The sequence below is a fragment of the Neodiprion fabricii genome, chromosome 5 (genome assembly GCF_021155785.1).
Source record: "Neodiprion fabricii isolate iyNeoFabr1 chromosome 5, iyNeoFabr1.1, whole genome shotgun sequence".
In the NCBI taxonomy this organism is placed as follows: Eukaryota; Metazoa; Arthropoda; class Insecta; order Hymenoptera; family Diprionidae; genus Neodiprion; species Neodiprion fabricii.
In genome coordinates, this window is record NC_060243.1 from 30,173,602 (window position 1) to 30,189,340 (window position 15,739).

The 15,739-nt window shown below is 36.5% G+C and overlaps 1 protein-coding gene across 17 annotated transcripts in view; it reads left to right on the plus strand.

Annotated features, from left to right (window-relative positions):
• Positions 1 to 15,739, plus strand: part of LOC124182267 (twitchin) — a 76,463-nt gene continuing 60,724 nt past the window's right edge. For 8 of the 17 annotated variants that reach the window (XM_046569271.1, XM_046569272.1, XM_046569267.1 and 5 more), the window contains exons 1-9: positions 2 to 534; positions 6,623 to 6,705; positions 6,866 to 7,191; positions 7,876 to 7,897; positions 10,752 to 10,914; positions 11,011 to 11,152; positions 13,372 to 13,507; positions 14,037 to 14,240; positions 14,761 to 15,062. In XM_046569271.1, coding sequence (XP_046425227.1) covers positions 6,879 to 7,191; positions 7,876 to 7,897; positions 10,752 to 10,914; positions 11,011 to 11,152; positions 13,372 to 13,507; positions 14,037 to 14,240; positions 14,761 to 15,062 — 1,282 coding nt within the window. In that variant the 5' untranslated portion in view covers positions 2 to 534; positions 6,623 to 6,705; positions 6,866 to 6,878. Of the gene's footprint in view, positions 535 to 6,622; positions 6,706 to 6,865; positions 7,192 to 7,560; positions 7,583 to 7,875; positions 7,898 to 10,751; positions 10,915 to 11,010; positions 11,153 to 13,371; positions 13,508 to 14,036; positions 14,241 to 14,760; positions 15,063 to 15,739 lie in introns of those variants that run through there. The other 9 variants (XM_046569279.1, XM_046569276.1, XM_046569281.1 and 6 more) reach the window with 5 other exon arrangements.

The following is a 15,739-nucleotide window of genomic DNA, read 5'->3' on the forward strand; positions in this document are numbered from 1 at the left end:
TGGCGGCCGAGAACCGACCGTCAAGAAATAGATTTAGTTTGGTTAGTTCGTGCGCGGGGCCCCAGCGACTGGGACGACGGGCAATTCAAACGAGGCGAACGACATTATACGACGATCCAAAATACGCGCACACGTTGTAATATTGCGAAGAGGTTAAAGGGGGAATAAGCAAAAAAGAAAAAAAGCAAAAAAAAGAAAAGAAAAGAGACGGATAGAAAGGAAAGGAAAAAACAAAAAACCAGGTCCGAAACAATATAAAGAAAAGGGGGGAAAAAAAAAAATAATAACAACAACGTCGAGAAATTATCGTTTGCGCGAATTGTTCGAAAGCCCGGACGTGTTTGTACGTTGTATTATACACACATATTTTATATCGCAGTTTTATCCGTATTTCTTAAACAGTAATTCGTATATTGTAAAAGTGCTGTAAATCTCGTTTATACCACGACGATATCGGCGCATTAAGAACGGAAGAAAAGAAAGAGATAGAAACAAAGGATAAGGAAAAACAAATTTTGGAGAATTTTACTTGTGGTGGGTGCTTTGTAAATTAATTACGTTTTTTTTTTTTATTTATTTATTCATTTTTTTTTCTCGTTTCATTCCTTCTTCTTTTTCCTCGTTACTCTTTGTACGGTTGATATTATGCTGCGTAACATTTATGTGTATACATACGTATCGTCGTTTTTGTAAGATCGAAAACAAGAATAAAGGGGAAGAAGAAGTAAAAGAAAAAAAAAAAAAAAACAAAAATGGCAACAAAATAATTGATCTAATTTCGAATTGAACGAGCAGCCGCACTTCACGAAAAAGAATAACAGGAAGAATTGGAAGACAAAAAAATCGTACATTTTACCGGCACTTGTCAGTTTCAATTCCAAACTCCGAGATCTTAGTTTTCCTTTTATACTCTACGATTTTTCTATTATTGTTATAGCTGTGAAGCACGAGCTGCTAAAAGAAGATTGTAATTAAAAAAAAATTTCCAAGTAAGTTGTAACGATGCTGATTTAAAATCGTTGACAGTCATGTATCTTACTTCGAGCATTCCTAACGTAGATTTTTTCTCTAGGCTTCCATTTGTTTCTTCTTCTTCTTCTTCTTCTTTTTCTTCTTTGCGAACAGTGGATTAATCATTATATATCTATACTGAAATGGATCGTTTGTGTATGTGTTTGAGTGTGTAAAATGTTCACACGTTAATGTCTCACTTATTATATCCGAATTATGTTGAAACTCTGTGCTTCGAATCAGTTACAGTCGTGGTCAAGAGGCTCGGTAGGATCTAGAGATCTTTCTACTCGAAATCGCTGTGCACTTTACCGAAAAGACGAGAAAACTTTACACACACACACACACACACACGCTTATGTTGATTGTCAGTGCGTGGATATACCTGGTGTAATACGTAATGTCTATCTAGTTAAGTATGCGCAGCTAGAGCAGCAGTCTATTATATCTATCTACTTTGCGCTAGTGTTAATTTTATTTCATAAAATATCCGCGTATTTCGAAAACATCTCGGTATTACAAAATATTATTTATAGGTCAGTTTGTTAACGTTTTGTGCGACGATAAGATACGCGATTTCATATATCAGTTCGTAATGAAATTATTCTTCGGAGAAATGTAAAATTCGAGAAGAGTAGAATGCTTGGCTCTCATTTTTTAATTATTTTTTTTTTCCATCTTCTTTCGCATCACTTCATCCGACCTTGACCATTGACTACGGTTACGGTACTCGACTTTCTTTCGATTCGGTACTTCTCTCTGTCTTTCCAATCTTCCAACGCTCTGTCATTGCAAGATATGAGGAAACAAAAAACTCGTCACAGCACCGATTTAACAATTCGTTAGCCGTAGATAGATTATCGCTGCTGAAATTATTACGATTATCGTTTCTGCGTTTGGGTAGCGTAGGTTTTTTTTTTGTTCTCGTCGAATATTTACCGCAATCTCAGTGAACGGAAGCTAAGGATAAAAATAGCAACGAGAAAATTTAAAAATACTTAAACTGAAGTATAGTAACTATTAAAAAACAAAAAAAAATGGTGTCCGGATTTTAAACTTAAAAAAAAGGATGATTCTCCTCACGTCCTTGGCTGCAAATGATGGTATCAAGTGTTTGGTGATTCATGTTACGAAAAATATTCGAGATGACGATACAGCTGTACCTAATATTTCACGATCAGTGCGCGGATCGTTTCGAAATTGAATAGCATCGCTGTATCATCTATATACATAGATATGAGCGAGTTGTCGAAAGAAGTATAAAAATTGAAAATTTGAATGAAATACGTATGCGCAAATCTCGTTTATAAAAGTGACCAAAAATATAATTCGGAAAAATTATTACAGTTTGCTTAAAATACGGCATGGTGATGAAAATTTAAACGATTATATTCATTTGAAATATGAAATGAAAGAAAGAAAAAAAAAAAAAAAAATCGCTCGCAGTGAAACGGAAACGCGATTAATTCTTCTTATTCGTTCAATTTACTTGAAATAACATAAATCAACGCACGTAAAAAGTGATCGATCCCCGTGAAGTGAATCATATTTTAAATTACATATATACGATACCAAAAATTGAAAGGAATATCAAGTTTTCTTCAACCCGTTGCGACAACTTACGCAATCTAAAACTCTGTCTAATAATAGTAACGAGTACGGAAAAAAAAAAAGAATTTTAACGAGAATTACGCGCGTTATGTTTAATTCGGAGTTAAAAATTGAGGATAAAATTTTTTCACGTGAGATGGGATAATTGTAATTGTCACGGTCGTCGTAATCGAAGCTGTAATAGTTCCCAATTATCGTTATACCGTGTATAATTTTCGAATTTTCTATGGTCGAACAAGAAAAAAAAAGTAGGAAAATAAAAGAAAAATTGATACGGGAGTGAATATAAAACGGGGTGAAATGAGAATAAGGATAAGCAGTCGGAGTCCGCGATCGACAGATAGCCAGTGAAAAACTATTCGTAGACTGGTCTAGGTATCTAGGCTCGATGTTGGGATTATTTTTAGAGAGCGTAACGTGAGGAGGAAGAAGAGAGTGGAGGTAAAGCGAAGTAGCACTCTGAACTGGATTCTGCGCTTTGTTGGACGGATATCGCCATACTCCCCAAAGTTATTTCGTGATTCCGTCTCGCGATGGCCCCGAAGTGGCGTAGGTGGCAGTCGATGTCTTAGCCCCGCCCCGATAACTACACCGAAACAGCTAAATTCTCGAGGTGTAAAAATACCCGGCGTTCCACGAGTTTTCAACCAAATTAACCGCCCGATCAAACCGAAAACCAGAAAAAAATCCCCTTCTTACACAAACTTGTGAAATACCTCGAGATGCCGGAGTACAAGTCGGCCTTTGGTTTCGCAGGCTTTGGCATTCTCTAAAAATGACCCAACAATTTGTTTTTTTTTTTTTCTTCATTTCGAAGAAGAAATCTCTGGCATAAATAGCGGACACTATTCGTCGTTGCATTCTGACCACGATCAATCGACCTTCGAAATCTAGTTTTGGAGAACGCACTCGATCTGTACTTGAAAAAGATATCTTCGTTAAAGATAATTTCAGATGGATTTCTTCTCTTTTACAAGACAGAAACTTCTCCGACCCTCGAATCATCGGGAAATTATTCGAGAAAAATATATTGCACAAATTTCAGTTTTCGAGGTTGGGTGGAATTTGAGCTTCACAGATTCAAGACGTTCAAAGGATTCTTTGTTGTTGGAAAAGTGACGAGATGAATGGGCGAGGAATGCGATTCGATTTCCGGTTTTCTTTGTTGGTCCAATCGCGTTACTTTGATACGACGAAAAAGAGATTCTCAACTGTTTAAAACAAGCGGATGGTAGCGAAAGCGCTTTTAACGTTGCAGAAGCTTACATCAGGGCAGATATAGATTACATTTAGCAAGCTCCTGATTTCTTTGACTCAGTATCTAATAATAACCAGTCGTATGAGTAACAGAGAACGAAGACAGTTTCTAAATGCATCATTCATGTTGTAATTATAACTTCTAGGTCGAAATAAACGCGTATAGACAACACATTTGTTTACTCGAAACGCGATTAGCGCGTTATAGATGAAATTTTTATCGTCAGGTACAGTTCGGCCAAGTATCTAGCCAAATTTACAATCTTCGTGGCGATTGCTGTCAAAGTCGAGGACTTTTGTGATCAGCTGGAAATAACGAATTTCCATCGCTTGTACCTGGAGTTTTCTGTGAAACTCACCGTCAAACGCCGGCAGATAGGCAACCGAATATACATTTTGTATAACTACATATATGCAAGCTGGCCCTTGGGTTGCCTATCTGTCGGCGTCAAGTGGTGAGTTTCACGGAAAACTCCCGTTACGTACGTACATTCTTTGCTCGGTCTCATCTCTACCGATTTTCATTATCCGGGGAATTTTGCTTCTTCCCGGTTTCGTGCAAATCGAGACGCAAGCGCCGGCAGCAGCTGCTCGATTATACGTCAAAGTAGCGTAAGTATCCGGTGAATAGCTCGCTGCACGGTCTGCAGAGTGAGAAAGAGGGCATCGACGTTCTAATTCAGTCATAGACTCGGGGAAATTCTAGCGAACTGCAGTCTGCAACGTTTCGTATTTTGCGTAATTCCGATTCGATACTCCGCCTTACCGTTCGTATTGCGTATATATGAGAAACTGGTAATGGAAACGGGGGTTTAACGTTTTTCGAGATTATTCATAGGCACGCGGGGAACCTCGACGCGTTGTACAACTGGAAGAATTCTGCGCGAAGTATGGATGGAAATAGATCTCCTTGCGTAATCCACCATCTCACGTGACACGGCTTTGGATTTCATTTTATTTTTACGTATACGCATACATATTTATTCTGCTATAATTTTTTAACACTATATGACTCCGTGTCGCGGGATTATATGTATTTCGATCCCTAATTTATTACCTCGGACGAGTATTAGTGACGTAAATTAAATCTGGGGTATAAAATTATCCGACAGTGTATTATTATACTTGAGTAAACGTGCGGTAAATAAATAGCCGGCTAGTGAGTGAGATCGAATGAAATAAAAAACAAAGTATCGACTTGAGTGAAGAAAGAAATAACCAACTCGAGTGATAATTAACGTTATTTCAGCGTATTATGATGCAATGTTGCGTACGTGACGCTGCGACGTCAGAGAGTCGAGGACACTTTCATTGCAAATCACGTTCGTTTGCCTTCTCAAAAGTATAAATTACCGACATTTTTCTATCGTGCATACGCGAAAGAAACGTTAACAGCATAAAGGTTTGTTAAATTAAGTCCTCGTCGACTGAACGCAGATGCTAAAGTCGTGAGGTGGGCCATGGATAGAATCATGGCGGCCATCGGCTCATTCCGGTCGTCATTGACGTTCATTTTTTTCACCGCTTGTAGACCGGGTCTGGAACATCTAAGTTAATCTGTAGGGATCAACTTTATTATGCTCTTGAAATCACGAGAGGTTGAAAGCGGGTGGAACGAGGAAACAAATGACTCAAAGTTCTATTAAATCCCGTGGGTGATAATTTATCATCACTGATAAATTTCCGGTCATTTAAAATTTAGCATCACTGAGCGAGTTGGATACAGCGGTGTTGAATGTTGAAGCGTAGGACGGTTTTGGCAATACGGCGTAAAACATTGCTCGGTTTAATTGGGCGGGCATTAATTACCCCGATCTTCAGACGTTCGTGTGACGTTAATTATACACGTGTAATACTGCAGTTGCGAAATAACGATGTTTGACCTGACGCAGTACAGTCGTTAACAACGCTATTTAGCAGCCTCTCACAAACCAATTAACTATTTATTATTATTTATTAGAGAATTCTTTTTGCCCTGATCACGCGAGATCGCAGATCAAATGGCATTCGGGTGTTATTTTCTACCTAATTTGCAAATAATAGACTGCTCAGTTCTCGAGTCCAGCTGTTACGGTTAATCATCGTTTTAAATCCACGCACCTAGTTTGAAAACTGGATCAAATATGTGGGGCATTCCACGCCAACTGGACCAACGTCTGACCCTGAACATCTTGGATTCGAGCTAGATTTTATCAGATCATTGTATCGATTCGTAAAGTGCACTCATATTTATTTTCGGACTCTTCTTCTTGTCGAACCGATGTTTGACAATGAATTTTAGAAACTTTGAAAATTGTCGAAATCTTGATATTCGGGAATGAAGGAAATGAATCTCGAAGCACTTGGCGTTAGTGTAGTTTTGAAGAGAGAACGGTATTAACAAATTCAATGCTAAAGTGAAGAAAATAAAAACTGTTTTAATTTGCTGTGTGAATCACGGGAAAAGTTATAAATAATGTATGATTACCGGATAAAATGTCTCGAAATCGTTTGAATAAATAGAAAGCATGATGTCATCTGTTCGAAATGGTTCGAAATAATCGTTGCTGTCACGTTGTTTTTCGATGCAAAAAATAGAGCAGACATTGTAGAGCCAAATGAATAATTTTAACAAATGTGATTCAAATTCGAAATGTTCAGGCTTCAAACGTCAGTCAAATTACAATGGAATGCGGTATGGAAATTGTTGATAATATTTGTCGTCCCTTCGTCTTACTCATAACTTTTCTTATCTTCGTTTTAGGTGTATATCGATCGGTGCGAAATTAAATAAGGTAGATGGTGCCGGCTGACTGTAATTAGCGAAGGCAGGAACAGGAGTTAGGCGTGAGTATAACAATGATCATTTGAAGGGGATTTTTTTTTTCATCTAATCAGTGAATCCAGTGGGCAAAACGGTAAAAAAAAATGACAAAGGCCATTGAGATATTTTTTATCGTGACAAGGACCGGACTTTTTGTAACATTGATGAAATTGATGTGTACAGGCACCCCAGCACGATGGGGGTCGCCGAAGATTTTGCCCCCAGCTTTACGCAGAAGCCGCAATTGCGACAGGAGGACGAGGGTAACAGGTTGATATTCGAGTGTCAGCTGTTGAGTTCCCCAAATCCTGAAATATCATGGTTTCGCGGAGAGACACAGCTGAACGAGGACGCTAGGACGAATTTCAAGATACAAAGTATCGGGACTAACAAGTTCCTCGTTGTACTCGAGCTTGACGACGTAATAGAGACCGATGCCGGACTTTACAAGGTCAAGGCGAAGAACAAGATGGGAGAAGTCGCCGCGTCCATCAATCTCAACTTCAGCCGTAAGTTTGGCGTTGAAAAAATATTGTTAAAGAAAAAAAAAAAAAATGTTCGTAATATCATTTCATAAATCGAATTAAAAAAAAAAATATTACTCCGAAAACGAGAAGTTTATAGATCATTCGATTTATTCGTGGGGTGAAATTATCAAGCTTTTACAACGAAAAGTTTCTTTCATCGATATAATTTTATAATGAAAGTAGAATTCTTGGCGAAACTTATCACAAGGAAAGAAAAAGGTGGCGACTGTTGTTGATCCGTTTCTCGTTTATATTTGAATTCCGATCATGTAAAATTTATCGGATACATATAGATTTGACACGATGGCGGGTATTTAGTTCGATTAATAACTCGCATTGTATGTTTTACAGCTGTCGATGAGCCTAGGGAGAAGTAAGTCGCATTGGTAGATTAAAATGAGTTGAAAAAAATTGAAGAAAAAATCCAACAGTGAATTGAATGTTGCTCCTGAAGGCTCTTGCTTCGATTTTATTCGTGTACACCTTGCAAGGAAAACTAACTTCTTCCGACGCCATCTGTTATTGTTTTTCAAATTTTCCATTTATCTTCATCATTTTATCGTATTGTTTATTTATTTACCCCGCACATTATCGTTTAATTGCGTTTCACCACCATCACCAACCACCTTTTCTATATTTTATATTATTTTCCATTTATGATTTTAGCGGCCGAGCAAGAAAAGGCGCGGTGAGTTTGTGATTTCCGGTTTAAACTGTTTTTGTTTATTGCCGTTCTCGTATTCGTCACATGTAATAATCGTACCGTGTACATATATATATATTTTTTTATTTATTTATATAAATTCACATGCAAATAATTTTACTTTATAGTACTGTTACATTGCAATTAATCGAATAACGTTTACAATGACATAAAAAAAATTATACATACATAAAATAAGAAAGGCAATTTTCACTAAACTCTCTTCTATAAAATTTTTCATATATTTATCCATAAAATAATCACTAACGAAAAATCTTCAATTCAGTATTAATATATGATGTAGATATGTATATAAAAGCAGCCTTCCGAATAATCATCAGTCAGAATCAAATCACTCTCCAGCCGCTTTTTATTTCTCTTAATCCTTATTTCCAATATTATCCGGAACATGAAAAACCACCCATCCATTTGAGTTTTATTATTGAATTTATTTTTATTATTTGGTATATGATTTCCACATCCAAGTACCTCCATGATAATAAGTTTGCCTTTGAAGCTTTCGCTAATCAAGCACCGTGCATCGTCTGAATAATACAATCAAAAGTTACGGACTAACTACGTAACGCGTTTGACGTTCAAAATTGTTGTTTATTAACACTAATAAATTACCAACCTCAAATAACACCTGTTTTCATCGTTCTGCTCGTGAGTGTTTTACGTTATCAATAATAAGCAGGCGTAGTAACAGCGTTTCAAAAGTTTGTACTTGGCGTCAATGTTTTCTGAAAAATTGTCGAAATATTGCAAAGTTTCATCTAAGAACTGGCAGCAAGCCGCGATTCGGCGAAACAGGTTGATCCAAATTCGTTTCGTCACTTGCAATGTGATCGCAGACGCTCTTCACGGTATCGCGGTTGAACGTTGGACCGGGGATTCCCCGGCTAACGAAAACGGGTATGACGCGTTGGACGGTCTAACTTATAAGGTAGACGACCTAATTTCTAAGAGAGCAGAGAAAAGATGCGGGACAAAGTGAATTCTTTTCTTTCAATATGCTAAATCATGGTTAAAACTGAAGTAGAGAGCATAATTTAACGCGTTGCTACGCGCTGGTCAGGTACGCCCGACGAAAAAGAAAGCCGACATCAGCCCAACAGCTGCCCTAACCTACTTCTCTAAACATAGTATATTGGAATCTCGAACGTTGCTCCGCATCTCCGTTTGATGGCCGTTGTACTGTTTGGCTTTGGACGCCGGGCTATCTAGGTTCAAAAGAACAACCCAGATCTCTTTAATCATTAGTGTCGATTATTTTACATTCATGCCGGTTGGATTCCTAGCTCTCGTTTTCGCCGTGTGTTTTATTCTACTCAATTGCGTGCATATTAAATAGATTTGTACACACAGAGAACTGAATTGCAGAGAGTCGTATCTGCACGCAACGATTTGTTCGAAAATTTGTTGATTTTCGGTGTGCACCGTAAAATCGGCTGTTATTCAACGTGGAAAAAAAAAGATTCAATTCAATTTTTCGTCATTTCGAATGTTATTTCGGAGAAATTTTCAGAATACATTTATTATTAGCGTACATTGTAATTGTTGCAGCATTCAAATTTTATTTTTAACCGTTATGCTCATCATCACGATGTACTAATTTCGCAGAGCGGGTCTAACAATGTCAAATATTTTGGTACGATGCCATACATGAGAGAGGGCATATAGGCGAGATCGTTCAACAAACGGTCACATTCGACACGATCGCGTTACAATTTTTTTTTTCCCCGAATGTATCACACGATGTAGTCTATTACCGAAATTATATTTGTCGAATGGTAAATAATAAGTATAGCATCGTAACTATGGGTTCAGCTGATCTGCTACGTCGAAATCGAAGTTGGGATTGTACCAAGAATTGATCGCTCGATGATCTGATCACAGAACATATGAAAATTATTTTTCCGACCATAATCGACGATACTGTATTTGCTTCTGCGATCGTAAATTCTCGTTGAAATCGAACGACGTGTTGTTAAATAATCGCTTTTTCGGTAACGGCGTCGATGGCTATCCGAGCTACAGTTTCAAAATTCTACAATAATTCGTATTGGGCAAAAATTAGTTGCCAAAAAGCGGATGACTTTTCGTGTACAAGCGAATGTTTTGATAGCTTTTGAGTATCGATTTACTTCAAGTGAAGTCGGTTTGCGTTCTCCGAGAAGCAACGAAGCTTTTGCGTTCAAGTTGATGTGACTAGAGCGAATATCGGGGCTGTGAGATCGTTTTGAACATTCGCAGAAGTCCTCGTATTTCAGAGTCGAAATTCAAGATGGCGGCTCAGATAGCCAACGCCGTTAAATCTGTCTGCTATTTCACAACGTAATATGATCCATAGACGCGGAATTGAGAATTTATTTGTATGTACATTATTGTACATCCTTGGTACAGTTAATCTTACATTTGAAATTGTGTCTTTGCTTTCGTAGCGTTTTTAGCCCTCGCCGGCCATGTGATTTTTTAATGACGTTGCCGGCCAATATGGACGATTTCGTTCTGGACTCTTTTTCTCCCACTTGAGGATTATCAAAAATTTCCAAAAGATTCGGGTAATCAGTTTCGGGTGACTACTTGATATTCTAATGGTCTTCATTACAAAATTTTTAACTAGTTGATTAGTAGAAGTTGTTAAACAATGAAAAGTTCCTCGGACACCGATAAATGATAAAGTAAGGGTGGACGATATCGTCCATGTTGGCTCGCCGAGGGTTAATGATACAGGTATAAAAACGCTAATTTTTGTCGTGTGTTCTTGTCTGTTTGTGAGTCAAATTATATACATGACAGATGATGAAAACTATGAATACGTTATTGTCGTGTACAGACAAATCGACGGCATTGCTCCAACCTTCGCGAAAAAGCCGGCGATCAGACAAGAAGAGGATGGAAAACGATTACTATTCGAATGTCGTATAACCGCGGATCCGACCCCCAAAGTAACCTGGTCTCACAACGGAAATTTGGTCCAGGAATCCCCGCGCCACAAAGTAAGAATTATCATGTTTTTTTTTTTTCTATAACTTTTACGTGGTTTTGAAACGATTATTCTCTATCCTTACTTACCGTTTCGTTTCGATTTTCAGTTAACGGTGGACAAGGACGGCCACTCGTACTTTGCAACGTTAGAAATCAAGAACGTGACTGTTGAGGATGCTGGAAAATACAAAGTCAATGCAAAGAACGAGCTCGGCGAGTCCAACGCCACGATTTCACTCAATTTCGACAGTAAGTATTGAACAGATCTTTTTTTCCCGACCCGTAGTATTTTAGGTTCTTTTCTTTACTTTTCATTTGAAAAATGGAGAAAGATTTTTTTTTAATATCATTCGCACATCGGTGTACAGTGGAAATTTACAGTTTGCATTTAACTTAATTTACTATTAGACTTCAGGCGTGCAAAAAAGTTTCGAGTTGTTCGTTGAATACAAATAAATACATTCTCCACTGTAAACTCGATGATTTATTTAATACGTCTTAATAATTAATTCAAGGTAGGATAATAAAATAGGATGATCATAACTCATTATCTAATACATAAAGAAAATTATTTATCATTATAAAAGAGAAAATAAGAAGTTGTCTTATCAACCCGTGGATTAAAAAAATAACTTATACGAATAGAAAAATTTATTAGACTACATTGTGATGGGAACAAAAAAAAAAAAAAAAAAACAAATATCGAAATGTAGAGACAAAAATGCACTGTTTAACGAAAAGTATAAGTAGCGTATTTTGATTTTGCCAATTACTTGATTAAACATGCGTAAAATTTTTAATCTTTCTTTGACTATAAAATCGTGAAAATTACGCTTTAGGTGAGTTTTTGTTTTTTTCAATAATGAAAAGATAGAAACAAAGATTCGGATCACATCTCGAGCGCTAAAATTATAATCACGTTTACGAATTTATTCAAACAGTAAAAAGGGGAGAACACCCTGTATAACGGATAAACGGGTTTTTATGAATCTAATCAATTTGAATTAACGTATTATCGTAACATAGTTTGTTTTCGCTTACGCTGTCGCTGCTGTGTAATAATAATAACAATAATAATAATAATAATAATAATAATAATAATAATAATAATAATAATAATAATAATAATAATAATAATAATAATAATAATAATAATACGTAATAATAATAGTAATTATAACGACAATGATGATAATAATCATTATAATAACAAAAATAATTTTTCTAAAAATTTTAAACAACATTATCTACATGTATGCACCTACACGAAAAAACGAAGCGTTTGATCAAAATCATATCCGTATATGTGACTAAAGAATTGGCGATATTATTAACAAGTGATTAACAATACTGTGTATCAACGAGTTATAGGTATCGATTCGATATACACAGCAAAGTGACTGTTGAATAATATTTTGTGCATATATGCACATATTCTTTTCGTGCAAAATAAAGATAAAAAAAAAAAAAAACAAAAAAAAAACGAAACGAAATTGTGATTTTATTATAGACAATTGCGTGTACATACATTGATAGTTATTTTTTCAATCTAACAATTAACGCAATGTCTCCTTCACATTACTTGTCATATAATATTATACATATATACATATATATACATGTATATACACATGCACACGAACACACAACATTTCATGGATCACTAACCAGATCTAGAGCCAGGGTTTTAATTATTATTTTATTATTATATACACATGTAGCGTAATATTCCTAACTCATTTAGTGTTTGGCAATAACTGTGACGTAGTTGTTTTATAAAAATGTCGCTGAATTCACCTGTAAAAGTATTAGACAAGATACTGAGAAAGAGAAAAAAAGAAAAATCGAGAACGAAAAAAAAAAAAAAAAGAAGAAAGGACGGCAGATCACAAAAACTTTAAGAAAGTAAACAAACAAACGAACAAACAAACAACGGAACAAAAAACACCGAAAACACGTTCACGCACGTATGTGTATGTGATAATATTGTAATTAATACAACGACTATTGATAATTACAAAACGCGGTGTGTCGAGGGTGGAAAAAATATACATACATGTATTATTCAAATAATGGAATTGTGTTCCATGATATGTTGCGATGTAAATGACTGTATAATTCATTGATATGGATATACAGGAACTGCGATTAATTTAAGATATAGTTGAAAGGAGGAAAAATCGAAAGTAAAAACTATAAAAAACAAAAAAAAAAAAAAAAATAGTTACAAAACATAACGAGTTGTGCAATTACGACGTTGTGTATATTGTATTACTTGTAACGCGTTCGTAATTGATTCGGCGAGAAAGAAAAACGTGGGTAAAAAAAGAAAAAGAAAAAAAAAAAAAATCACACTTATTTAAAAAAAATTCAATAATAAATAATCCCGGCTGGTATAAAAAAAAAAATGAATTCGCGAATGGAAGAGGGCTGAACTGAGGCACGTTATTACGTTTATGTGAATGTAGGCGACGAGGCGCCCGTCCCAGACGACGGAATCAAGCCAACCTTCACCGAGAGGCCTGTGATCAGACAGTCGGACGATGGCAACACTATTACTTTCGAATGTCGATTAGTCGGCGATCCGAAACCGACTGTCAAATGGTAAGGACTTAACAAAAGCATGCCCCTAATCTTCATTGAGGATTTACCTACGCGCGAAAAGTATTACACGTATATAATAATGAGACGTGCATGCCTGACAACGGAGTTTCAAATTCTCAATTTTCAACCGCACGTACATAATAATTTCAACACCGTATATACATGCGAATTCAATCGCAAAAGAAATCAAGATACAGAATATGATAATAAAATTGAATAAAAAAAAAAAAAAAACAAAAAACAAAAAAAACATACGCCGGTGTTAAAGCGCGTGTGACATTCGATTTTTTTTTTTTTGTTTTTCCTTACAATTTTTTTTTTTTTTTTTTCTTTCTTCCTTACTTCGCGATAAGTAGGCGCGATCGATTTTTCTTCTTTTATACACATTGTACAAGCATGCGATATTTGAAATAAAAAAAAATAAAAAAAGAAAAACAAAAAAGCAGACAGTGGATAAATTGAAATTTGAAATGTGACGGTGATGGGATGTTAGACGAGTGAATATCTACATGATAATGTGTGGCAACAGGTATCACGGCAACGACGAAATAAAAGACGGCGGGAGGTTCACAACTTCCCTCGAACTTGATCAGAAGCTCTACCATTTAGCCAGGCTGCAAATCACCAGCGTTGCTAAGGCCGACAGTGGTGAATACAAAGCTATCGCCAAGAACAAACACGGGAACGGCGTTGCTACGATAAATCTCAACTTTGAGGGAGGCGATAAACCGAAGTATGCCACATTACAACACTAATGTCAATCTGCTTGTCTTATTTCATTGCTTCGCGATTACCTAGCCATCAATTTTTCGACGTTGGTATTGGAGAGTAAATCAAAGACATGGCTAGAAATCAGGTTTGAGTAAGTTGATATGTCTGTACGATCCGATTGAACGATTGGTAAAGAAAAAAAAAAAGACAACGACTATTTATCAACAAGAGTTCTAGAAATCAAAACGATTTTCGTTTAATGAGTCAATTTTTTCAATCTGTGTAACAGTTACTTCAATATAGATAAAACAAGTAACGCGAACTTCTGTCTTTTCCATTTATCGATAATATAAACGCGGTATTTTCTGTAAATATATTCGATTAACAGCAGTTGTTAATCGTCGAGCAATGAAGTATCACGAGCGCATAATTATATCTTGACGCAAAGTTAAAAGGAAAAACGAAACGTATCGAAGTAAAAGTAATAAGTCAGTCATAGGAATTGATTATACTGATTAATCCTCCCCCTCCCCCTCGACTAGAATACCCGACGGAAAACCGCCCCGATTTCCAAAAAAGCCAACGATACGTCAAGACGGCGAAGTACTGATAATGGAATGTATATTGGAGGCACATCCGGTGCCAGACATCACCTGGTACCAAGGGACAAAAGCAATAGCGGACAGTCCGCGAGTCAAGATGCTGAGAAAGTCAACAAGCAAGGACACATATCTATTAACGTTGGAAATATCGAATCCGACCAAAGCTGACGGCGGAAATTATCGGTGCAACGCCTTCAACAGCTACGGCGAAAGTAACGCCAACATCTCCCTCAACTTCCAAGGCAAGTTGTGACGATAAGCCGTTTTAAAAAGACCGAGGTCGGAAAAGAAACGAACAAACAAACAAAAAGACAACACACGCACAAAAGTATTTATACCCATCTTCACCTTATTATTATTCAACTTTATATATAATGTACGATATACGTATGTTATCGCCGATGTAATGTACACTGATACGTATATTATCTATCCTCGTACTTTCACGTATGGTGAAAAAAAAAACAAAAAATATTACGTAATATCGAGTCGAGTTCGGGGAAATATCTGCTTTCCTTCGCACGTCTTATGCAAATGATCTTCCCAATTTCATTTCTATTGTACTGCGAGGTTTTCTTGAAAGGACCTGCTTAATTTTGATTGGTTGTCGTCCATGCTCGCCGTCTGAAGCGAACTTCGACTCACAAAGACGAAATTCCCTAGAATCGACCGGTCGATGAGTGACAGTTAACCATAACCTCTCGCATATTACGGGGCGCTTTTCTTTTACATCAATTTTCTGACATGTATCGACACTGAGAGATTTCATTGGTCGGATCTAACGGAATAGATCAACAAAATCACTTAGTGTCTTGTTGTGTTAGAAAGTTGACAGTCGCCCATGCTAGTAACATTTTTATAAAGTTGGCTGTGCGTATGAACTAGACGGCTGCGAAAGTCGAGCAGGTCCTTTCAAGAG